This window comes from Lynx rufus, unplaced genomic scaffold (genome assembly GCF_022079265.1).
Source record: "Lynx rufus isolate CCGP_SWC_20201006 ecotype Redwood Valley unplaced genomic scaffold, mLynRuf1.p SCAF_15, whole genome shotgun sequence".
NCBI classification, from domain to species: Eukaryota; Metazoa; Chordata; class Mammalia; order Carnivora; family Felidae; genus Lynx; species Lynx rufus.
In genome coordinates, this window is record NW_025814829.1 from 22,586,426 (window position 1) to 22,612,862 (window position 26,437).

The 26,437-nt window shown below is 42.0% G+C and overlaps 1 protein-coding gene across 2 annotated transcripts in view; it reads right to left on the reverse strand.

The window, feature by feature from the left end:
- The window catches only part of PPP1R12B (protein phosphatase 1 regulatory subunit 12B), a 126,257-nt gene that overhangs the window by 13,474 nt on the left and 86,346 nt on the right, over positions 1–26,437 (reverse strand). For both annotated transcript variants that reach the window (XM_047076677.1, XM_047076678.1), the window contains 5 exons: positions 14,106–14,122; positions 10,965–11,115; positions 9,964–10,068; positions 6,635–6,688; positions 5,354–5,404 (listed from right to left, as the gene is read on the reverse strand). In XM_047076677.1, the coding sequence (XP_046932633.1) occupies positions 5,354–5,404; positions 6,635–6,688; positions 9,964–10,068; positions 10,965–11,115; positions 14,106–14,122 (378 nt within the window). The remainder of the gene's footprint in view (positions 1–5,353; positions 5,405–6,634; positions 6,689–9,963; positions 10,069–10,964; positions 11,116–14,105; positions 14,123–26,437) is intronic.

Here is a 26,437-nt window from a genome sequence, read left to right on the forward strand (position 1 = left end):
AAGACTGAACGTGCCTGGAGTGGTGGAGGAGGAAAGTGAGGTGGAGAAGAGGGGCAAGAACTAGAGCTCCTGGGTTTCCGAGGACTCGACGGACTCCGAGAGTCGGGCCACAACTCGGGTCAGGGCCCTGTTCTCAGCCTGCAGTTGCTCGTTCATCTGCTTCAAGGTTTGAATCTGTTTTAGCTGGTGGAGGTTCTGTAGAGTGAAACATGGAGGGGACAGACACACAAGAGAGAGAGAGAGACAAGACAGACCAGAGGAGATAAAAGTAGGACAAAGAAATCACATGACTTTTTGTTTTTGTTTTTAGTTGGCATGCAAGAAAGGAAATGAGAAAGGCAGGAGTAATGGTGGGGGTGGGAGGAGGGATAATGGAGAGAAGCACCAACGAGGGGGAGAGCCGGGCCTATGATTCCTGGCTAAGGTCTCACTATGCTGAAGATCAGCCATCTGAATACAACCACCAGGCTCTCAAATAGCACACCTGGATGGCTTTTGAGAAGGACAGCCCACCATGTGGCTTGGGGCCTTCTCAACAGGTTTAACATGGCTGAGCCATGGCCTTGGGGCCCCTTCTTCATCATCATTGGGACCTGGAGTTGAGGACTCGGTGTGTTCCCAAATCCAGCTACTGCCCTTTTCTTTCTCCCTCCTCTTATCTTGGCCCCCTACTCCTACTTGTTCTCTTTCTGGGTCCTTCTCTTACCTCATTTATTTTTTAATTTAAGAAATAAAACAAGGAAAATAAAAGAGGGGCTGTTGTTCAAGAGTTTTCTGTACAAGGCATGTACTGTTTAGGAGGGTGAAGTGGCACATAAACCAGCAGCTGTCAGGTGGTCCTCTAACCTGTTTTGTGGGATGCTTCACTAACCCTGCTAGCTCTCCACTGCAGTCTGGAAGCTTGTTCCAGGACCCAAGAACTGCCAACCCACCTTTGACCTGCTGTACAACTACCTGCAACACGAAATTCACAGCTAACTGTGCTCTCTTTGTCCCAGCTCATGAAGAGGCTGGGAGCTGCTTCAAAGTGTTCACATACAGATTCATCCTCTGAAAATCACAGCTGTGCACAAAAGTTGGAGAAATCATAAATGCCCACGATAACGGAATTGGTTGGACTGATGTACTAGTCCAGACTTCACTATTTGTAAGTGTTGCAAATGGAACAGAACAACCAGCCCCCAGATATTTTTCCTAACACCTCATATCCTCTAAAGGACCTAAAGACTTCAATAAATGGCATTATATCATAGGCCTGCTTACTGTCACTTGTCCTTTCCTAAGTGGTCATCTGGACTGACCCTGTAACTGAGACCATGAGCTCTTTGGGAGGAGGAAAATGATTTCATTATGCAAATGGAGCTTCACAGAGGAAGGTGAAAAATCCTGTGGGTTACAGTGACTACGAACCAGAGAGAAGTCTCTCGTACCCACACAGATGCGAAGGACAGAAATGAAGGATTAGTGGAGTTATAGTTGGAAGTGAAGAAGCAAGAAAATGAAAGGTAGCATGAAGGGGAAAAAACAGTGAAAAGGAAAAACAAGCAGAGACAAACTGCTCAATAGCTCTTTCCCCAAAGAGGGAGAATGAGCACCTTGGAAAAAAGGTTGAGCAGCCAAACACTTCCACGTAGCCATTGAAGGGCAGGGACCAAGCAATGCTCTTTACCGTCTGCAAGCATCTCGGCCACGAAGAGGACTGAGATCAGAGGAGATCATGGTGCAGCATATGGAAATATTTAAAGAAATGGGCAGGGACCAAACATAAGAACCAATGGAAAGTCCCTGGCTCTCACCCTTCTTTGGTGTTGACATTGGACCAAAGCTTTCAACATAATCATTGTCATTATATAAAGTGGTCCTTGCCTCCTAGGGAATAATATTAAAGACATAAACTATGAAAATTATTCAATCTAACATGTGAGTACAAGCAGATCGAGGTGGAAGGATTTGGAAGTTATCAGCATGAGGGAGAGAGGCAGGAAACAATCTTGTGGAATGTTCCATAGGAAAGAGTACTGAAAACAAGGCACGGCAAGTAGGAGGGAAGGGCAGGGCACAGAGCAGGGTGGGCAAGGGCAGGATCAGCTAGTGATATTTCTAGAGTGAGTAAAAATAAAAATTCCAAGACCAATCTAAAAGGGCAGTGGCTGCTGGGCCCCTCATGCAAGGACCTGGGAAAGGGAAGAGAAGGTCTGGAAAGGAGACTGATGCTGAATGGAGGATGCAGTAGAAAAGTCCTCGGGTCTGATGTGGGCAAGACCAAGTGCAGCCTAGCACAGCTCACGCTGACATGCACGCCTGTCAGAGGCTGGCATATAATCCTACTCCATCCCAGGATCTGAGTGGAGTTTGTCCTGGGAAGAATTCATAAATACTTACCTTTCAAGTATGGCCAGAAAGGCACAACCCGTGTCACAAGCACAGAGCCTCACATACACCTGGATGAGCCCCTTTCATGGTTCATTTCACCTGGCCTTTGTACTTTATTTGCCAGAGTCACAAAAACAGGCACCAGAGTCACTTTCTGTCCTCGAGCACCTACTTTATCTTCAGGGTTCACTGGAGGTCAATTCTCAACCTGCTCCCTACTGATTGCTCCAAGAGGTTTGAGCATCTGTATGAACCAAATATGCAACAGGCATGGGGTCTAACTGGTCCTTAGTTCAACTGGGCCCCAGATTCGACAAGACAGTTACCTGTGCTGTTGCCTGACTACCTAGAACACACAGATTTTGCCCACTGATCATTCCCAAGATGTTGATTACCATAAACTGTAGCCTGGATGAAGAAGGACTTGAAGGCTAACCAAGCAGCTTCTTAGACTCCTTTAAGGCCAGTGATACCAATTTTATGATGTCTGTATCTATATATCTGAAGTTTTTGCCTATCTGAAGGTACAAACACAAGCATCCTGAAATTGGTGCTGACTGCGAGGCTTGTATGTCCCTCCCCTTTTGTCCTCTAGGGGGAGCTGGACGATTTGTAAACCTGGTATTAGGCTTTGATGTAAGCAAAGGGTATTTAGGGGCTTTAGAACTTGCAGGTGTTTCTTCATTTGACTTTGCAACTGGTAATAAAGAATAATGGAAACTGACTGGATTGATTTTTTTAACTAAAAAAACAAACAAAAAGCAGTTTCAAATTGGTGTACCTATTGGCCTGAGGTCTAAATAATCAGGATCTGGCTCCACTTGATGATTTAAACTGAATTTGAAGCTGGCTGGCAAGTAACTCATGGCTGAGAGTGCCAACGCTTTCTTTCTCTCTCTCTCTCTTCCTTCCTTCCTTTTTTTTTTTTTTTTAAATGTAGGCTTCATGCCCAGTGTGGAGCCCAATGTGGGGCTTCAACTCCCGACCCTGAGATCAAGACTTGAGCTGAGATCAAGAGTAGGACGCTTACTCGACTGAGCCACCCGGGCACCCTTGGAGCAAACGCTTTCATGTATTATGATCTCTACTGAGGAAAGAAAGGAACTTGTGGCCTAGTTTAGGAAATCATAGCCTGATAGGATAGGGAGAAAGAAATACGTAAGCCTGTCTCAACCCATAGGACTGAGAGCAAATAGAACCACTGAAGGGGCTCTCATACTTGGCAATTAGAATTGGAATGGAGATAAAGAAGGGCCTCCACTGCCCCAATTTGGGACTTTCTGGGTCTTTGTGTGTGGGCCTGGGTGGATGTGGTGCAGAGTTCTGTGACTAGTGGGTATGGGCTGGTTTTGGGCTCCTGGGTACTCATTAGAAGGCACCAGCTTTGGCCTCGTTTACATGTTCCTGATCAGCATTTAGGCTATTCTTTAATGAGTACCACTGACAGCTGCTTAACAGCAGAGTACAGATGGCATAGCTCAAGGGGTTTCAAAAATGGTGGAGCCCCCAGTGCAACCAAGAGCTGTGGACATTCGTTCATCAAGAACTGTTTAGCTTTACTAACATACTGCTCTAGATGGGAGAGAATACTTATGTGTGGTAGGTGAGGTAAGTCTGGAAAAAGCAGAAGATGGAGAAGCTAATGGTGTTGGATCATCCTGTTTTTAGCATCTCAGGAGAATCATTTCTTATTTAAGTGCCACTTTTTGGAGATATAAGTAGGTATTGTTTGAAATTCTATGTGAATGTGATCAATTATAGCCTTGGAATGGCAACAACAGAACTCAAGGGCAAGGCTTGCCACATCTCCTTCATTCTGGAATTATAAAGAGTTACAGGACTATCGGCACTGCATCTTGTGTAAACTTTTACCTTGTCAGGTCCTGAGAAGTTTTCAGTAAATAATCAACTTTTTTGGCCATTGGAATAATAAACGTCTCTCCTAAAGCGCTCCAATTGTATATTAGGGATGCTTGCTCACAGAAAGGGATTTGGGGCTCTGCCTCATTATTACCCCAGTGCTTCTGGTTCCCAGGTTAGAAAAAAACAACCAAATAAACCCCTGTGTTTCACCAGATGAATGCTTTGTATCACACGTCATAAAATAAGATCCTTGAAGGAAAAAAAAAAAAAAAAGCCAAGCAAGCGCTAGGTGATTATGGGCATGTGGCATCACGCCCCCACAGGGCTCAGATGCTCCCAAATCATAGCCAGGTGGCTACCCCGAGCAGCTCTATATTCCCTGCTGCTCTACATCCCCTTTTCAAGGCAGCGAATTGACTCTTCTGGGTAGGTTACCAGTTCTTAGCACTCAAAACTGCCTATGATGGCAGTTGCTCGTTAAAGTGGCTAATGGAGATGATGGTCACTGTAGGTCATGGCGAAGAGAGAGAGGAAAGCAGTGAGCCATGAAGTGTCGCTGGTGGCATGAGCTAATTCTAGTGGGAGAATCCCGAATATTACTGAATGTTGCAGGGGAAATGGACCGGGGCAGAAAATCGACATGCAAATTAATCTGCATTCCACTGCAGAATGTCTCAAACTGTGTTCCTTCCAGCAAAGGGCTGAGACAGGGAGGGACACCAGGCAGGAGAGTCTCTGGCCATGTTGAGCCTTCCCTAGGCACCTAGTGTGAGGCCTGGGAAGCTGGAAACCTTGTTTTAGCCTTTGTACCCAGCCCCTTGAGGGGCAAGTTATTGCTTGGAAAACCTTAGAAGTTCAACTTAATTTTGTCTCCAGCCTGCCAGACACCTCTCCTTCAACCAAAGGCAGCACTGGCTCCCAGAAGGGCCTTGAGGTGTCCACAGTGGATGCTGCGTGAACCGAGAGAGTCTACGAAATGGCTGAGGAGAGGCGCTCGGCAACTCTACACATCGTCTCTTCTTGAGGGGGTTGAGGGGTGGCCCTATGCTCAACCACCCAGTCCTGGCAGGCACTCAGAGAAGGGGCACACAAAGGGAGAAAGGAGAGTTCTCCATACCTTCATCTCCTCCTCCATCTCGGACATTTTCCGCTCCAAGGCTCTCCTCTCCTGTTTAGAAACAACGAAACTGTTGAACATCTACTGGGCTTAGAAGGGAGTCAAAATGCTGCCTTCCAGCTGCCATGTGATCAGCAGCGTCATGTCTCAGGCAAACTTCAGGCAGGAGACTAAGCACTGTCTGATCCGTGGATGAAACTACTTCACTGAGAGAAATCACACTATCTAAATCTCCCATCAGACGATTAGAAGATATACAAATGGTAGAACCAGGGTACTCAGGGCTATTCTGTGGAAGCTGAAGATTTTGTGGAATTTCAAATGACTGCAAGTGACCAAGACCCTTGCTCTCTAATAACATAAAGTCATCATTATTTTCAGCAACTCTCCCTCAAATTCCTAAGAAACTGCTTCTACCATGATGGGGAGCAGATGGTGAGTGGGGAAGTAGCCATCATTGTCTATGAAGAAATAGCACCCCTCCCCCTAACCCATTTCTTTCCCAGCAACTGACTCCTGATTTAGCTTCAACTTGATGAAGATTCCTTGATTAGATGAGATAGCAAGGAGGTTTTGTTACAGGCCAAGGAAATAAAATATAAAACTTTGCTGCTTTCCAAATTAAACAGGAGAGATGGGAACATATTATACTCTTAGGGTCACGTCACAGCTAGGGTTCATCAATAAATCTGAGTTTTCCCAATCCAAGAATGTCAAATACTAGAAAAATATTCTGAATGCAGTCGGGAGGAGGTCAGCAATTGAACCAGAACCCCCCCACCCCCACCCTCAGAGAATGTAAAAGATTCTGCCAGCTCATATTTCAAGTTATAAAACCTAAATCAATGGCAGAGGGTCCTGCTGAAACTTCCTTTCTGTTCAAGGCGATGGGAAGGGTAAAGAGACCTTGGTCCTGGGTGTGTACATGTGTGCTGATTTACAGTAAACCAAAATACACTGTAGGGGTGTGTGTGTGTGTGTGTGTGTGTGTTCATGTGTGTGTCCAGTCCTGTCTATACGCCAAACCAATGCATGAAACGACCTTCCGAGGACCCTTTCCACTCCAAGACTCTAATACGTGAAAAGTACTGACCATCTGAAGAAGCCAAAAGGACTAGCAATCAAATTGCTGTCCAGAGTCATACAAAAAGAATTTATTATCAAGCTGGGAATGGAATGTGGCAGAACTCCCGCCTTCTTAAGATGAACTTTTTCCACTGGCATGAACAACAAAGTCAGAGAAACTGAGATGAAACAGAGGGGAGAGAAACACACACGTACCCGTTTCTCCATCTCCAGCATCGACGATCGGTCAGAGGTCTTTTCTTGTTTCTGCTAGTGCAAATTGAAGAAAAACAGTGGTCACTTAGGTTGTCTCAGGGTCACTAGGAAGCCCAGTCTGGTTCGGCTTCACCATTGGACATCCAGATATAGATGCCAGGGCTTTGGGCTCTCACTGTGACTGAGGCCCCTAGTAGACAGATTCTGGTAGATCTCGAAGCCTAACGTTATGGCCTCTCTGAAGTTTACAGGATTCCCACTGGGGAGCGGAAAGCAGCAGTAGTGTTCCTTGAAACTTAACACTGCCACAAATGCAAAGACATTACCAAAACACACACACAAACACTTGCTAGGTCTTCAACACAACTATCTTCTTATACCTCACCACCCCCTCCCTTCCTCTTTTCTGTGAGTCATCTTACGACCCAGGGGAAATGAAAAGTGGCTTTTCTTCTTTGAAAGCTAGAGACTCATGAGCTTGAGTGTCTAAGCCCTATGGCACTCTTCTTCCTTTTTTTTTTTTTTTTTTTAAATATTTATTTATTTTTGAGATGGAGGTTTAACCGACTGAGCCACCCAGGAGGCCCTCGCATGGCACTCTTCTAAGCAATGCCTTTGCACTCTATTCTTTCTGCTTTGGGCACTGAGGCTGTTTTTCTTTTAAAGTCGTGGTTTTCACGTGTGGGTGGGCCTCCAGGGCTTCCAAGGAGCCCACTCATGGAACCGCCCTGCTTTGAACTCCACAGTTCCACTCTTATCTGTTTTGTATATTGAGCTTCCAGGTAAGGTAAGATTTTATCTGAACAAAAGATTAGAACATCTTATTGTTATTATTTCAGAACGTCTTTGACTGTCATTATAAATTTTACAGAAATGCTAAAAGATTTAGCCACCGTAGCTAAACAATAGAATAACTTCAGGTAGTGAGTGACTCTTAAACGAGGAATGGAAATGAACCCTTACGTTCCTTTTGGCCTTAGCATTATAAGATTTCCTATAATTAAGAAACACAGGTGATTATTTTTATTTTGTCTAGTACTATGCACAGACAACATTTAACAAATATAGAAAGTATGCTGGTCTTCTTGCAGAAACTTCTTAGTAACTTTCAAAATACTAAGGAGTAGCTAGAACTAACAGTAAAACTCTTGCTTCCTGGCTCCTGTCCTGGGCTTTCACCTTCTGTTCTGAAGGTCATGGCTGTCTGCCTTGACACTGAATCTACTATGAAGCGGAAGGAAAAGCAAAAAGGCAAAAGTAGATGCTGGAGCTCGTTTATATCCTCGTCAGCCTGTGAAGCACAGAAGCCGTACTGATTTCACTATTTCATTTAGTTCACTTCTACAAAGAACTAGGTTTTTTTGTTTTTTAAATCTCAACCCCCTTAGAGTTAGGGTGGAACTTTTATGTAAAACGTCATGTGTGTCCATGTGGTAACTGTCTCCCTACAATGTGCGAGGCTGACAGGCCCTCCTCCTCTCTGTCCTGCCAAACGGCTCCATTTGCGGTAAACAGCAGAGACCTGGTTTGCAGCACCATTATTTCTTCCGAATTTCAATAACTTGTATTTGGCAAAACTAAGTATATTCCGACACACCCAGCAAAGCAGTTGGCTAGAAAGTAAATCGTTTTCCCCAGTGACTGGAAGGGCTGGTTTTATTTTCAGTGTCCTCTGTGCAAGTCAGTGTCAGCAGCTTGTTAGACTGCTCACTGCTCTGAAGCGCAAGCTGGTGGAAAAGCCAAGAACCCCTAAAGGTCAAGAAATGTGCTGTCAGAAGAGGGCTTCTGGACAGAGTGGGGAGCCGGTGACAGTGGGTCCTCCTGTGGTTCCTCACATGACTGCTCCCCAGTTTTCTGTAAAATAGCCCCAGTAATTCCTGATCAGAAGCAGCATACAATCTGTATTAATTAATCATTGCTAATTGGTGGCACTCTTCAGAGTAAAAGTCAGTCCTAGGAATCTTCTGAGGGTGTACAGTGAATGAGACGTTTTGCCTGGCTCAGTAATGTTGGGGTCAAAATACACCCTTGAGGTTTATTTAGTTCTGTCCCCCTGCCTCGTGTGTGTGTGTGTGTGTGTGTGTGTTTCCTTTTGGATGGAGACCCACTTTTCTTGTCCTACTAAACCACTTTATGCCCAGCTGTCATCTGTGCTGCAGTTGGTCTTACAAATCCCCAGCACAAGAGGCATGCTCAGCTATTATAACCAGGCAGAGGGGGTGCCTCTTCCAAACTGACAGGTGGCTCACAGGCCAGGCCATTCGTTGTGCACCTGACCAAACCCTTCTCTGGAAAATGTGGGTGTCGTGGCTGTCCTGTTGAAATTCCATGCAGTTCCGTGATGCTGGCTTCCAAGTGCTGGCTCGTCCCGCTCCGGAGGAATTGCAACAGGATGTTCAGAGGGCACTGAACCACCCCTGCCCCCACACCCTACGTATCCAGTATGGTACAATCCTAGCGTTTTAGTCTTTGCTTTTGGATTATATCAGAACTACGAGCCATCTCTGGTTTTCATTTATGCTTTCCCAGTAAAGAGTCGGTTTTTACCTCAGTTCAGCTTTCAAAATTCTTAGTCCTGGGCATTCCAGGAGGGCAATAACTCAATAGGTTTCCTGTTAACTCAGCAATAACCCAAGATAGCACTTGTTTCAGCTTTCAGCTGCGGCGTCGGCCACACTGTTGATGAGGTTATTGCCTCCAGTGCCCTCCAGAGTGTCACCTAATTAAGTCAGGCCTGGCAGTAAAAGGAAATGGTTTATCTGGTCTGTTTGCCACTAATATTCCTTATTCCTCGGCTGGAAAACACTGGTGACTCGAGGAGGTAACATATACTTTGGGACCTGGTCGCGTGTTCTAACAACACTTGTGTCCTTGATTTCTTATATGACCTACGCAAGCCACTTATTTGTCTAGGCCTAATTTGCTACCTCTCTGTACTGGGTTTAATGGTGTCTTCTTCATTCCTCTCTAGGAGGTGACTGTAGATAAACTGGACTGAAACATGATGATCAAGACAGGAGACCCTGTCTAGGACTAATCTTGTGATGCTGACTGATACTTTTCTACTAAGAAATCAATCAGTAGATAGTCCATAATATTAATTATTAGCATTCAGGCCATTAGGAATTGTTAGTGCAGGAATTTTCCATTTTAAGTTAAATGCTGATTGAACCCTGAAATCAAATTAGAATCTAAGAGGCTTCTGTCTCCCTGTCTCTGAGGAGGGTCAATCTTAGTTCTGTATTACTCCCCACCTCTAGCCCCCTAGGTTACTTTGCCTCCTCATACTCACCCCTGCCGCCCAATCTTTTTTTCTTCTTCTCCCTTACCTGGGCCATCTTCTCAAGCTTGGACTTTATATCTGCTAGCTCTAGCTGGGCCTCTTGAAGTTTTGTTTTCAGTTTTTGGTTTTCGGTTAGGGCACTCTCGTAGAGCTGAGGGGAGGGAAAGAGAATCGGGTCACCTACTAGGCACGCCTCCCAGAATTAGAACCCACTCAGTTTCATCATATGAGAAACCCCCCAAACCATCACTGTGGGGCAGATGGAGAAAATCTAGGAAACAGAATACATTCAGCCAACTGGTTTCTTGCTTCGTAACACTGAAGTCCCAGGTCCCGAACACAAATACAATGGCTTCAATAATGTTAGTCTCTGGGGGAAAAATAGCCATTGTGGTTCCCCATACAAAGAGAATTATTTTTTTTAGAGCTGGCCTAGCGTGTATATTGATTTCAGTCAGGTTCTGCTTAACACAACATTAACAAAACAAACATTTCTAACAAAAACGGTTTTCTCCTCTGGTATCTAAGCACTTGAAAGGGAAGGTTTTAAAGTCTGCCCTGGGTGCTAGGTACTCTTCTGCAAGAACCAAAGGAAATGAACTGTAAAATGTTTTAAACCCCCTCCAAACCAGATTACCATGTACTGTCATCAAGAAGTATTCGGTTTGGCATTCACAGGACCTCATGAAAAGCATGTGTTCGTTAATAGTACCAGAGTCTACCAAATGATTCTCTGGGGCTCAGACACACAGCATGACTTTTATTTCCCCTTTCTATAATTGTCAATCTTCACTTTTTCCTACACCTCAACATATCTGATTCTAGGCATATATTTACTGCACTAAAAACAATACACGGAGTGGTCTTTAGGAAGCTGGTGGAGAGGTGGAGCAAACCGAGAACCTGAAAGGAATTAGATGCTACTGTTTGTCATGTAAACACCTTTTCTTCTGCCTCATCAGAACTACACTTTTTCTACATTGGGGAAAAGCCCAAAAGGTCTGCACGTCGTAACCGAAGAACAGACAAGTTGACAAGGGATCCTACTTTTTTATAATCCCTGTTGGTGTCCTCTTCCGCGCGGCTGCTCAAGCTGGCGAGGCGGGCCTCCCGTGCTTCCCGTCGGGCTCTTGCTGAAGCCCGGTCACGGTCACCATAAGAATCGCTGCTGGTAGGGTTGCTACCTCCTGATTCCAACCTGTGGGAGACACGTTAAAGGTAAACATTGGTTTTGAGAACAAAGAAATCGGATGAAGATAATGCTTAAGGGTAGTTTAACCCCCTTTCTAAGAAGCACTTGAATGCTCTGGCTGGAAACAACGCATGTTCCTTCCCTGAACCTCCCTCCTGTTCTCGGACTTCGGGGCTAAGCTGCGACAGCTTGGAGGAGGCTGTCATTTGCCAAGAATGGAGCTTACTTGAAAAGTCGGTGGTTTGGACCCATGTGCTGGCTTAAATCTTAGAGCTTTTCAAATTAGTTTAGGGTTGAACGGCTTTCCTCAAGAGTGAGCTTTTAAAAGCAGAAGTTTCTTGGATCTCAATGGCTCTTAGAAAATGATTCCAATGAACTTTCAATGAGTCAGAAACATATGGCCCCGGAGTTCTGAGCTGGAGGGTGGATGGGGGAGGAACGGAAACGACGGCATGGTACGTACATTTTGTGAGGTGCACTGCAGGTCTGTTGGAATCTCAAGCATTTCAGGGTACCACCACCGTGCCCAAACAGCTGTTTTCTACCCTCCATTCTATATTCCACATTGAGACTGTTGGGCTATGACGAGGATTTCTACATCTTGCAGCAACTGAGCTCTGAGAGTGGATGGTAGTTCATTTTCAGTAGTGGTAAGTGCATGAAGGGCAGGGTGTGTCAGCTGATTATCCATTTAAGTGCACAACTATCACCCTGATTCTTCACACTGGCTTACGTTTTTCTCAGACTCTGTTCTTGCCAAATGAAAATGTGGCACACGAGACTGCTATGTACAAACCAGCCCTGCAGAGCTCTATATCCCCAAACGGGGACGGTCTGAACAGTCACGGCTGGGGAACTTCCATCTGAGGTCTCTGTCCTGTGGTAGCTATTGCCAAAGTTGGGGCTGGGGGAGCTGAAATAAGTATTAAAAGAAGTAGACGAGCAATAAGGAGGACACAGTGGGGAGAGGCAAAGCTCCTAATGACATTAACGATCGCTCTGTCTTACAGAGATGGTAAGCCCTACACCATTCTTCACAACTTTGTTGTTTCTTATGCTTCATTAAAAAAAAAAAAATGTAAATAGAAACCTCCTTACTGACTTTTCTGATTATAAAAGCAATACATGCTTGTAGAAAAATTTAAGTAGTACCAAAGTATCTAACATAGGAAGTGAAAGTCACTCCATAATCCTGCCTAAGAAATAACCCACTATTAACAGTTTACTTCGTATCCGTGCAAAAGGTTAAACACATAAATATGTTACAATATATATTGCTGTAAATAAAATCACATAATACATACGGTTGTCTAACTTTCTTTCTCCTCCCTACACTGATCACTATTCCTGGAGGCATCTTACTATGTAAGTAAACATACATCTGCCTCATTAAAAACAAAATGACTGCACAGTCTTCCACCGTACTGCTGTATGATCATTTAATTCTCTACTGATAGACATCTAGATTATTTTGATGATGCTGTAGTGAGAAGACTGGTCTATAAATCTTAGTGCATTTGTCCATTTATTTTCTTTGGATAAAATTTTAGAAGTGAAACTCTTTAATCAAGGGGTAAGTATATTTTCCCACTTTTTATTTCTGTTTATGGCACCTTTTACTAGCAGAGATTTTAAATTTCATGTAACTAAATTTGACAATTTTTACCTGCCTGGGAGTGTCTCTCCTATATAAAGATTATAAATATTCTCTTCTACTGTTTTTGTAGTAAAATCTTTGTCTCTTAAAAACTGTAATCCATCTGGAATCTGGTTTTGTTTTTATTTGGTATGGCTTCAGGGAAGGATCTACTTTCCCAAACAGAGAGTCAATTGTCCCAATGATTACTTATTAGATAACTCTTCCCCTGCTGAACTGGAAAATCACCTGATGCACAATGACTCTGGGGGGGCTACCTGCTGTGTTCCATTAATATCTTTGTTTATTCTTGCACTAGTACCTCACTGTCTTAACCATTATTTTTATAGCACATGTTGAGGTCTGTAGGGAAAGTCTCTTTTCATGAATGGCCATTATAATGTACCAGAATTCACAAAAAAATTAACTATAGCAAAATACTATTCCGCACCAATTTTACAAAACTAATTTTCTGCTAGGTTAGATGTAAATTATTTATCTTCAGCTGGTGCCTTGGTGAGAGGGTAAGCAGGAGCAGAATGCATGCAAGCTGATACATTTTGAAATACACTATTAAGGTAGAACCAGCTCAATTATCAAACAAATCAAGACTCATTTGCTCTATGCTATCCCATAAATACATCTTCTCTCAGTCTCTTCTTAATTTCTCTATCAGAGGAGCAGTGGAAAAAGAGAGATTCATACTTTTGGCTCTACAGTCTTTATTCTTTTTCATTTTGTACTTCAGGAAGATGAGTTTTGTACCCTTAGATGCTAGGTGAAAAATGACAGAGGATCATGCCTCAAACTCTGATAGGCTTCCTTAAGATTTCAGCAATTGCAAAACAGCTCTTTAGTTCATTCAATAAATTATTACTGAGCACCATCTAGGTACAAGGAATTGTGTTAGATCCACTATTAAATGACAGTATCTAATAATCTCAATTCAGGCATCTCCCCTGCAAGCACCATGAACTACCAGATTAGGTTAATAGCCTCTTCTCTCTGTTCCTAATACCTGTCCATACTTCTATCTTGGCCCTCATGGAAGGTGAGGATAGCATTTTATTCATGTTGTTACCCCCACACAGGGCCTGGTAGGTGCTTTAGGAAAATTAACATAGTGGAAATATACAAAATGAAGTGGAAGTAGGAGAATATGAAGGAGGAGGTGAGTTGAAAAGGCACTGCATTAACTTAGGCAGGAAATAATAAAAGTATGAACTACTTTGGTGGCTGAGGAAATGAAAAGGAAGGAAAGGATGTGAGAAATACAACTACACTATATAAAGCTAAGTTTAATTAGACATGCACTTCTCACAAGTATTAAGCATGCATATAAAATAGGGAAAGGTCTTACCTAGAAAGTCTTTCATGCTAGAGAAAGGAAGAGACAAAACAAAAACAAAACCAGCATTAGAAAGGGACTGATAATTATTATTTCCATTTATAAATGCACTTTTCAAATCAGACATCTCAACTTCACAGTTGCAGATAGGGGTGCAATTTAAGAAAAGCAATTCAACTGACTGCACAAAAGGCTACTTAGCTCACTAGATTTGAGACTTTGGGGGAGAGCATCTTTTTTAACTGGAAGTCAGCAAACTGTCAACTGACCAAAAACTACACTGTCTACCCCTATCCACCACATGACCAGCATCCTTGTGTTCTAGGAGGGAACAATTTTCTATATGGCATTTAACCTCTCTGGATATCAATATCCATTCTGTTAACTTCCTTCAGTTCACCAACCTCCAACCCTGCCCTGAGTGAATACTGCAGTCTAGAAATATTAAAACTCAGGACAGTTCCTGGCTTTATCCTACATCTCTAGTAAAAGAAGATGAGTGAGAGGGTGCAGGGAGGGGGAAATCCCATCCTTGTCCCTAGGATGTTGGTTAAAAATTGAAAAGAATAAGAGAGTACTCTGAAGTCTCAGAAGAAAGGAATTTTAGGGGCGCCTGGGTGGCTCAGTTGGTTAAGCGTCCGACTTCGGCTCAGGTCATGATCTCACGGTCTGTGAGTTCGAGCCCCGCGTCGGGCTCTGTGCTGACCACTCAGAGCCTGGAGCCTGTTTCAGATTCTGTGTCTCCCTCTCTCTCTGCCCGTCCCCTGTTCATGCTCTGTCTCTCTCTGTCTCAAAAATAAATAAACGTTAAAAAAAAAAAATTAAAAAAAAAAGAAGAAAGGAATTTTATAGATGCAAACTCTCAGCTTGGTTATCTATCTACGGTCACTGTAAATAACAAGAAATGATTATGTTGATATGTTACATTTTTAAAAATCATAGATGACTGTGACACTCGTTTCCACTTTTTTTTTTTTTTTTTTTGAGGAACTCAGGCAAGTAAAAACTCAGTTGATTTGAATATATTTACTTATTTCCTCTTTGGAGGTACGGAGGAACAACCAAGTCCTCAAGCACACACAAAAGAAGGAAGAAGAGAAACAAAGGCCTGATAATCTATAAAATGAATAATAAATCCTTCAACTACTGAGGAGCTACTCCAAGACACTGCTTTGCTGAAGCGTTAAAGTCCCTGGAAACCACTGGTTTGTCAACCAACACAGCATGACACTGCAATATGCCACCCCCAAAGCTGTCCAGAGTGTGGTGCAACAGCACATCTGACTAAAGAGGGACCAAACAGGTAAGCTTGCTGAAAGGTGGAATTCTCTCTCTAAATCAGAGGTTGTATTCACCAGAATTCTTTCATGTACTTTTTAAAAATGTGCACATCTCAACCTCAATCCTAGAGATTCTCTTTCTGTAGGTCTAGAGTAGGGCCTGCATACACATATTTATTAAAAAGTCCCCCAGGTGATTCTGTTGTACAGCCCTAGTCAAGCACCATTGTACTAAATAAAGGCTTTTTAACGTGAGGATGTGCCCCATTTGAGCTGGGGAAGCCAGTAAGAAAAGTATATGGTGTCTCTTTAACATTCTCATGCACTTGGAGTTGAGTATACGAAAACTTGCAAATCTGGAATTCAGGAATTTCCCTGTCTCATATTTATAGCTAAGCTTCAGTGAGAGTCATATGCGTATCCTGCACTATCAATTGCTAACTTATCAACACTAACTAAGGTTTTTTTCTCTTACCTGAAGCCTATTTTCAAATAAGAAATGAAATTTTAATCCCCTCCCAAGAATTACTTAATGGATAAAAATTCTTCAAGTTTGCCCAAGTAAAACTGAAATGCTGGACTATTGGCTATGCCCACTCACCAGCTTAGTGATAAGATCCAGCCTTTAAGGCATCTGGGTGAATTTGAATTCACATTGCAGGAAAACTGTAAATTGTGACATGCCAAAGATTCATGAATTAAGAATGGACTTCACATGAGCAATGTTAAGGGTCTACTGAATTTAAGAACTCACTGCATGCAGGGGTGCCTGGGTGGCTCAGTGGGTTAAGCATCTGACTCCTGGTTTTGGCTCAGGTCATGATCTCACAGCTTCATGGGTTCAAGCCCCATGTTGGGCTTTGCGCTGGCAGCTTGGAGCCTGCTTGGGATTCTATCTCTCTCCTCCCTCTCTGCCCCTCCACCACTCATGCTGTCTCTGTCTCCCTCAAAATAAATAAATAAACTTAAAAAAAAGAACCCACTGTGTGCAGAGCCCTGTAGAAGAGGCACCAAGGAAGAATAAACAGAATCAGCTGCATGACAGAGTCAGGAGAGCACCATGAACATAATAAACACGCTCGTCTGAAGCAATGTAGGGAAAACATGTGAGTAAGTGCTAAGGAGGTAACAGTGGTAACCAGTGGGATCCAGCTACAAAGGCTTCCAAAAAGTCACGAATTTTAAGATAAGGTTACAGAAATACAAACACGTACATACACACGTTTTAAAAAAACATGTTGTTATGGGCGGGGGGGGGGGGGGGAGGGGGTTCCTTATCTGTGATCCATGCACTTATTCCCAGTTACATCCTCAGGGCCTACAGTGCAAGAACATGATAGGTGCTCAGTAAAGACTCACTGAACTAAACTGCTAATGCTTCTGGGAAGAAGCGTGGTATCGTTGGCTGCACCTGAGTTCTAATTGTTGCTCTGACATCTTACTATGTGACCTTGAGCAAGTTACCACTTACTCTTACAGTAAGAACTAAATGTGATAGTTATAAAAGGAAGCGCGTTCTTAAAATGTCAGCTTCCTCTCCTGCCCTCCCTCCCCTCCCCCACCCCATTCCCTTTTTGGTTGTAAAAATACTATATTGGCTGCTGGGTTAGAGTAGCAAGTTAACTTAGGACCTTTGATGCAGGGAATTGTGCTCACAACCAAATGAAACAATTTAGGAGACCATTTACTTTCTCTTGCTGCTTCTAGGCAGAACTGCCTCTTTCAAACTTCATTATCCATATGGGAGAATAATTATTATTAATTTTTTTTTCCTTGGGAGAACCATTTGTGTCAGTTTCTCCAAAGACATTTCACACCATCTCTCAGGTATGGAAAGAGACCTATTTACAATCCAACTGCTCTGCCTTGTGCCGTCTTTTGCTTCTTCCTACTGAAATATAAGTCTATCTTGCATGGTGTGCACTAAGGCCACCATGTGGCCTTACTGAAAAATCATGTTTATTTATTGATTTTTTTATTCCTAAAATGTGGGACTTCACTTGAAAATGTATTAGTTTCCTCTTTGCAAATATCTAATTTGTTGGGTAGGATTTTAGCTACATTTTCAGCTTCAAGTTGGCAGGCCAGCAGTGTAGACTCTGGCAGTTGCCAGCACAGTGAAGAAACAGTGTTTCTTTTCACTAAGACAAGGACATTGGGATTTTACCAGGTATCCATCTTAGCCGTGATATATATATATATATATATATATATATATATATATAATAGCCATTTATACATATATAAATGGTTAGCATGCTAACCATTTCCACTGATTTATTCCTATAAGAAGGACATGTGATTAACCTTTTTTCATTTAGAATGGTCTGGAAGCACTATGAAGCTATTTATGTCCTGTCATCACACCCAACAAAATTCTCAGATACGTGATGGGATGGTAGGGCTGTGTGTACCCGCATGGCCTCCACTAAGGAGGCTGATACAAAAAATGAACACTTAAAAACAAAAAATCGGTTAGAGCTACCAAGCAGCCATCAGGTTTCTGCATGTGAAAAGGTAGATTCCACAGGGTTTTCAAGAGGCCTAGACTAATGTCTCCACAGATGACAGCATGTAGGGGAAGGTAATACAAAGGGTGCTCCAACCTGGGTGCTCCAACCTGTGCTTGTCCTACTCGTTCTTGTCCCCATGGGCATGCTTGCAGGACAGGTTTCCCATAGACAGCCACTTAAGAAGCTGATGAATGACACTGGTTTCTGCCTGCGAGGAGGCAGCAAATATCACAGTCTGTTGTTTATCATTGTTTTTAAGGCAGGTTAAGATTTGTGTTATCAATTGATTTTGGGGTGAACTTTAATAAACAATGTCTGGGTGATGAGTGATCCAGTAGACATGAGAGTAGACAATGTGCCTAGATCCAGATATCAGAGGAAGCAGGACTTTTTAAAAAATATTTATTCATTTTGCATAAAAATGAGGAGGAGGGGCAGAGAGAAAGGGAGAGAGAATCCCAGACAGTGAGAATCTGCACTATTAGCATGGAGCCCAATGCAGGGCTCAGTCTCACAAACCATGGGATCATGACCTGAGCCAAAATCCAAAGTTGGATACTTAACTGACTGAGCTACGTATACGCCCTCAAAGTATGATTTCTTTTCAAAAAAAAAATTATTTATTTATTTATTTATTTATTTATTTATTTATTTATTTTTGAGAGGGAGAGACAGAGTGAGCAGGGGAGGGGCAAAGAAAGAGGTAGAGAGAGAATCCAAGCAGGCTCTGCACTGTCAACATGGAGCCCAATGTCAGGCTCGAACTCACAAACCATGACATCATGACCTGAGTTGAAACCAAGAATCGGCTGCTGAACCAACTGAGCCACCCAGGGGCCCTCCAAAAGTAGGACTTCTTAATCCTTGAGCTCTCCTCACTACTTCTGATGTTTCTCCCCCACCCCCCACCCATGCTTTTACCTGACTTTTGGAGCTATCTGGAATCCTTGGGTTTTTTTAAATTGTTGTTTTCAAGGGCTACCTTAGCTATGTCCTGGGAAGGTCAACCCAACCAATTACAGGAGAATATATAAACCTCATGAATGGAGATGTGGATGCAGTAAGAGGTAGCGTATTACCATAACACAGTATCATTTCAAAGAAGGAAGATAACTGGAATTTCTAAAGACGATGGTTTTCTCATTGTAATAGAAATTAGCTCGAGTGTTCCTATAGGGCTGAAAGGCAAGCCAGCTTAAAAGTATACAGGATTTAGAGCTCAATCCCCCAGCTTCTGATAAAATGACTTAGGTTTTTAGGTCATACTTTCTCATTTTCACTGGTGGAATACCTGTAGAAACTATTGCTTTGCTTGGCTTCTTGGTATTCTAGATAATCTGGTATCTGATAAAAACAACAACAACAACAACAACAACAACAACAACACTAGTTAGATTTAGGGAGAGAAAAGTTTGGGTTTCTTGGGTGAAAGGAACAGAGTTGCTGAATTGGTGGAGACTTAACTTCAATTTTCCCTCTTTATCCTGCTGTCAATCAAACTAAGCACAGTTCACTGTTACCCTGACACTGCTCCTCATTCTAAAAGGCTGACTGCCATCCCTGCAGGGAGTCTAGTGAGTGAATGGGGAGAGCAGGAGACAAGATAGAGTGGGAGTTTGCCTAAGTGGTCTCAGGGGAACAGTGAGCCAGGAAGTGACATCCTAAGAGGTGAGCAGAACACAGGCTAGGGAAATGAACAGTGAAGGTTCTCCCAGAGAAGAAACTAAGAAGCCAGCCTACTGGGCAGCAAATAAGGAGAGGTCCTACAACACAGGGCTCAGGGACCCCGGCCAAATCTAGGATCTTTTGGAAGCTAGGAATGTGAGTTCCTCTTACCTGTGTTCTGGCAATAGCCCTATTTTTCTCTGTAGGCTCTCTTTTAAAAACAGAACAGTTACTCTTGTTCTATTCTTTCAATAGGGTCTAAAGAGCTTATCTGTACATGACGACACCATATATTTTAGAGAAGGCATGAGTTTTCTATCCTATTTGCAGGTTAACACATACATGTATTATGTCACATGCTCTAGTCAGGAAGTCTTAGAAGGAACTTCTCTAAGTATTTTAGTTAAAGATTGTTGCTCTACCTTCTCCTGAAGACAAATGAATGACGGCCATTAAGGCGGTATTCTTCAGTGTGTCTGAACTAGATAAAAACTGTTCACAGAAGAAATTACTTTCACAGCTTTTATGGCTCAACTGGGGGCATTAGATATTGTGAATGAGACCCTGGAGCAGAAGAGACTACAAGTTGCTCAGAAACCAGTATGAATACAGAAAACAGAGATAAAAAAAAAATGATTAGCTAGATAGACCATAGTTTTTAAAAAATGCTCTAAAACCAAGAAGCAGGCTCTCTCCTTTCATGCCTCATGAAATTCTCCCACAGTAATCTCATTGGTTGGGACCTGTTTCTAATAAAAGAACAGAGTGAAGATCGCCAATAATTCAGATGGCAATCCTGGAAAGGGACAGGAACCAGGCCGGTTTTGATTTGTGAAATGTGTAGGGCTCTCAAAACACCAGAGACTGGCTTAGAAAAATCCCACAAAAGCTTTTAACTTGAAAGTTATCGGGAGTTCAGGAAGGCACATAATTAAAACCAAACTCCTTTGACCAAGTTTAAAATAAAATTGTGGCTCTGGAAAGCTGGGCCCAAGGGAAAGGAATGAGACCAAGTCACATGTCCACTGCCAAGACTGAAACGGGTTTAACTTATGTTCTTTTGGAGTTAGGGCCTGACCCCACAGTGATGGGAAAAAATCTCCTATTTACATTTTCCCTGAAAGGGACTAAGCAGAAAGAACATTTTATATCATGTTCTCGTGCACTAGCTGAGCCAGGGGAAACAATTTGAGCTATTCTGGGATGGCCTACAGAGAACCAGCCTTTCCCTTCGGTGTTCTCAGATTAATGACTGATGATGAACAAGTCAAGGATGGGAGTGTGGCTGCAACATGGACCTTTCAGATTTGTAGGGCTACTGCACATCTATTCATTATCTGAGCTAATTGCAAAGTAATGTAATTCTATAACTTCTTGAGTTTAAGGACCATTCTGGTTTCCTACATACGCCTAGGAGAGACACATATAACCTTTATAACTCAAACAGATGGGGTTCTTGAGAAACTTGAGAGTCTCCTGGTATCCAATTGTGAAAGGGATCTTTCTGAGTCTCTGTTGTTTCTGAGTCTCTGTTTGGAGATCCTGCTTAATTTGGAAATATAAAAGGGGGTGGGATAAAATTTTTCAAGATTTACATACAGATGCGATAGTAGAGGTCAGTGATGGGGAGGTCTGTATCAGGTTTTATTCCTCCACATCAAAAAAACCCGAATAATTCCTTAATATCATCAAATATTTCAATTGCATTAGATTTCTATTGCTGCTGTGACAAATATAATAAATACAGTGGCTCAAAACATCCGTTTATTGTCTCACAGGTTTTGTAGGTCAGAAGTCCAGCACTGCTCTACTGGGGAACCCTGCACTGCTCAGGTTCTCCCCAGACAGAAATCAAGGTGTCTGCTGGATGGATTCTGATCTGGAGGCTCTGGGGAAGAGTCTGCTTTTAAGATCGTTCAGGGTGTTGGCAGAATCCTGTTTCTTGTGGCTGTAGGTCTTAGATCTCCGTTTCCTTGCTGGCTGTCAGTGGGTGGCTGCTCACTGCTCCTAGAGGGGCCCACATTCCTTCCCATGTGGTCCCTTCCGTCTTCAGGCCAACAGCGGCACACTGAGTCCTTTCCACACTTCACATTTCCCTGGCTTCCCCTTCTGTCATCAACCAAGAAAGCTCTCTGCTTTTAAGGGGTCATGTGATTAGATCAGGCCCACCTAGAAAATACCTCCCTGTCTTTAGGTCGATTGTGCCACATAACATAATCATAGGAGAACTACCTCACCATATTTATGGACTCTGGAGATTAGGCCAGGACACTGCTGGGGAGTCATTTTAGAACTCCAACTACCACAAGGATCCCCTTTAAAAAAAACATGGTTTTATAGTTTATAACTTCTTCAAAGTAAGAAATGTCAAGAGTATATGGCCAATTAACTACAGCTGGGTGATCATATGCATTCACAGTTAGAATAATGCTGAAAGCACAGACTTATGCTGGAGAAAAGTGTGCATCTGTGTATGCAGCTGTGTGTTAGAGTATACTTCCAAGCAAAATTTAGCTTTTAAAAATATTAAATTACATATAACTTTATCATATTATGCTCCTCGATTTATCTTTCCCAATTACTTAATACATAGGGAACAAAACGAACAAGAAATACAGTACTTAACATTCAGTTTATATCATAAATATCTCTGAAAAATATTATTGCCTGACTGTGACTATCCAATGTAATCTTGCATGTAGAATTGAGATGATATAATGCCACCTCATGTTACTCTAGTACACCTCACTTTGTTTCAAAAGATAAATCATTGTTTACTAAATTATAGAAATAGACATCTTTGTTAAATCTATAGATCACGCTACCTAAATATTATTGGAATTTTACAGTTCTTAGTATCTTTCTTTTTATTTAGTTTTGAGAGAGAAAGAGAGAGCATGCACACATATGCATGTACAGCAGAGGAGTGGCAGAGGGACACAGGGAGAGAGAAAATCCTAAGCACGCTCCACTCTGAAAGAGTGGAGCCCGACATGGGGCTCAATTGCATGAACCATGAGATCATGACCTGCACTGAAATCAAGAGTCAGATGCTTAACTGACTGAACCACCCAGGTGCTCCTGTAGTTCTGCTTTTGTGCAGGCCTATACCTTTTCTTTGTCGATATTCCTAGCTATTGAAGAATTTCTAGATTTTTTGGAACTCACATATCACACTTATTATGGAAGGAAATTTATGAATATACTAAGGCCTCTCTAAAATATCCAGGGCAAGCCATCTTTTTTTTTTCAACGTTTATTTATTTTTGGGACAGAGAGAGACAGAGCATGAACGGGGGAGGGGCAGAGAGAGAGGGAGACACAGAATTGGAAACAGGCTCCAGGCTCTGAGCCATCAGCCCAGACAGAGCCTGACGCGGGGCTCGAACTCACGGACCGCGAGATCGTGACCTGGCTGAAGTCGGACGCTTAACCGACTGCGCCACCCAGGTGCCCGTAAGCCATCTTATATTTAAGATAATTCATAAACTGTTATGATCCAAGAATATGTCTGAAGGCTCAGGCCCCTTCTCTATCTAGCCTTTCACATGCTGCACACCACATGATGAAAATGAGAATGAGTAGCTCTAAAACTTGTGACTCTAGCACGTGGGCCACATATCTCACATTTAACACATATTTTCCTTTCCCCATAGCTCAAGTTTTAGGTCCGTACTGCTGAGCACAGCCACCTGAAACTACGGCAGCCCATGAAATACATTCAGATGATTTTAAAAAACCAGGCTTAGAGAACACATGAGAAGAGATGCCTGATCATCCCCCCCCCCGCCAATATTGTTAGTATTGCATGTAATAAGTCATAAATTTAGAAGCCTCTAAGTCAGTTTCCAGCTCTCAGCCTACTCCTCTGTTAAAGTTCTTCAACAGATGCTGTTACTGACCACCACTACACCTCTTTTGGGCATTAAGGTGTCCATTCCCAAAGCCTGGGAAGAGATGGATTTTTTTTTTTTTTTTTTTTACACGGTATATATCGTTGTGTAGCGGCCTGTTTAGGTAGCAGTTATTTTAAATTTGGTGAATCAAAACCTTTGCAAAGGGGTTAGTGAGGCTCTCCAGACCTCACATTTCAAGAGGAAATAAATACTTGGGAAACTAAATAACAATAAGGCAAAACTTTTTACTTCTAAGTAGGTCCCACACAAGGTCAGGGACTTTCTTCGTTCTTAGCCTTTTCTCTTTCTGTCCCCACAGAAGCTCAATTTTAACTCACATACTTTAGAGCTATAGTTACATGAGCAAATTGAAATAAACAGATATCTGAATTGTCTTGGGAAGACCTATGGTTGGCCTTCATTGCAGAAATGGGGATTTCTAGTATGTGTCCTCTGACTCCTTTCCAAGTGGCCAAATGGGGTAGGAACAGAGAGATCAAATGTTAATTAGGCAGTAGTGTTCATTCCTTATATTTATATTAAGTGTCTTTGTGTGCCCAGCTCTGTGAGCGATACTTAGAGGAATAATATGGATATTTGCAAGGGTGCCTGGATGGCCCAGTTGGCTAAGCATCCAATTTTTGATTTCAGCTTAGGTCTTGATCTCATGGTTCCTGAGATCCAGCCCTACATCATGCTCCACGCTGAAAGAGTGGAGTCTACTTGGGATTCTCTCTCTCTCTCCCTCTCTCTCTGCCCCTCCCTTGCTTGCATTCTCTAAACAAACAACTAAGTAGACTTAAAAAAAATTTAAAAATGGGTATCTGCAGAATCTAAGACATGGCTCTCTGATCTCAAAGAGCCTTCTTTGAGGAGGAAAGATAAGTATATCCATAAAACAATGAGAGTGATGCAAGAAAGCGATCCAACACTAGACTTTCTGCTACATATGGCAAATAAAAAAGTAGGCAGAAAAGAGAGAAACCAGCCCTGACTAGAAATATTCAGCAAGGCTTCGTGAAAAGAACAGGCCTAACGAGGTGGTCATAAAGACAGACACTATCATGAGTGATTTATAAGATGGGACCTTGTTAGGGTCACAGTTATCGCAAAGTGCTACTGGAAGCTCTAGAAGATAAAGAACTGAAGCTTTTCTTGATTCTGCCACTAAATTTGACATTTTATACCCCTCATATGGATTTTAGGTCTTCAGATGCATAAGATTCTTTGGATTTATGGGGCTAAATTTTGCTCCCAGAACAAAACAAGTATTTTACAATGAAGAAATTTGGGAGAGGGGATGTATTTGCAATTTGTTTGATTTTTGGCAGGAGAAGGGTCCCTCAGATAAGGAAAACTTCAGTAATTCAGGCTCTTCAAATTCAGGACTTGTTATAATTTAACAAGTCCTGAATTCAAGCATATTTTTGTGCCATCTGTTTAAAAATTACTTTAAAAGCAAATTAATAGCATAAACAAAATAAGAGAAATGACTTCACTTAAAAGGATCTACTTTTGAGCACTGATACATGGCCTTAGAGTAACTACTTATGCACAGTTAATACACTCACTAAAAATTCTAGACTATAACCCTTTAAGGGTATAGATCTTTGCTCCTTAGCAACAGTTTTATCATAAACACTTAAAAATAATAAACTTATACTTATTTTGAGGCGATGCAAAATTCTTACTTTTTACTAATTTATATTTGTTTCTTCCTAAATTATGCTGTGAAGTTTTTCCTCCTTTAAATAAAGTTTAATGGTCACAATCTCTCTTTTTGAAATAGATTCAGTAGTCAGGGATAGTAACAATAATTCAGGAGCTATTTAATGGAGACATGGTAGTTTTATTGGATTGGCTACACAGCTTACTGGTTAAACGCTCCAGCACAATTATATTCATTATTTAACTTCTCCCTGCCTCAGTGCCTTCATCAGTAAAGTGGTGGAAACGGTACCCAGTGTTTAATGTTATCAAAAACACTAAATGAGACAATAAACGTAAGGGCTTGACACTGTGCCTGGCATATAGTAAATGTTCTATAAATATTTAGCTATTGATATTCCTACAGTTTTCTCTGTTTTTCCATTCTCTCTCATTCCTCTTTGGTCTTTTGGCTCTGCCAATGCTTGTTGGCTGCAAGAGTAATAAGCTCGAACAAATTCCTTGGCACTCAAGCAAAGGGTTTTGATTATTTGTAGATTTTGATTATCCAGGCTAATTCCTACTTACCCTTTTTCACCTACAGACATTTAAGGTCATTATTTTACTGTCTGGATAGTTACACTCTCTTCCAGATAACCAACCACGTGAAGTCAATAAACGCAAAAGTGTAACAACTCCTGTATGAAAATGTTGCTTTCATAATGAACTATACAGAGGTTAAAGTCCAGACATACTCTCAGTATCTTTATCTAATCATTGAACTGGTAGAACCCCCTGCATTGTGTAACCAAAGACTGTTGTGCTGAGAAAACCCCTGGTTGTGGATAACTGCTATTCACTGCGTAACAGGTTGAGAACAGAAACAAAAAGGGGCTGAAAAAGAATAAAAGGCAGATGAAAGCCAACTCTAGTTGCTTCCCTTGGGTCTTCTGATGATAATTGGTTGTCCGCTCACACAAATATTATGAGATTGAGAAAGAGAAGTAAAAACACTGCTGATTAAATTGGGAACTTTTTCAAATTTGAAAAACCACCCCAGGTCACACAGCTGATTATGCACTGAAAACAAAACTAGAACCCTAAACTCTTAACTGACCCTAAACTGATCTAAATTTCTGGGTTCTTTGGGAACTAAAGAAATAAACAAACAATATATAAACATTATACATACATACATACATATATATATACACGCACACAAACAATATTATTATTATATAAACAATATATATAAAATATATATAATATATAAACAATATATATAAATAAAGAACCAAACAAACAATATATAATACCTGCTTTCCCGCATGTGACTCCAGCGA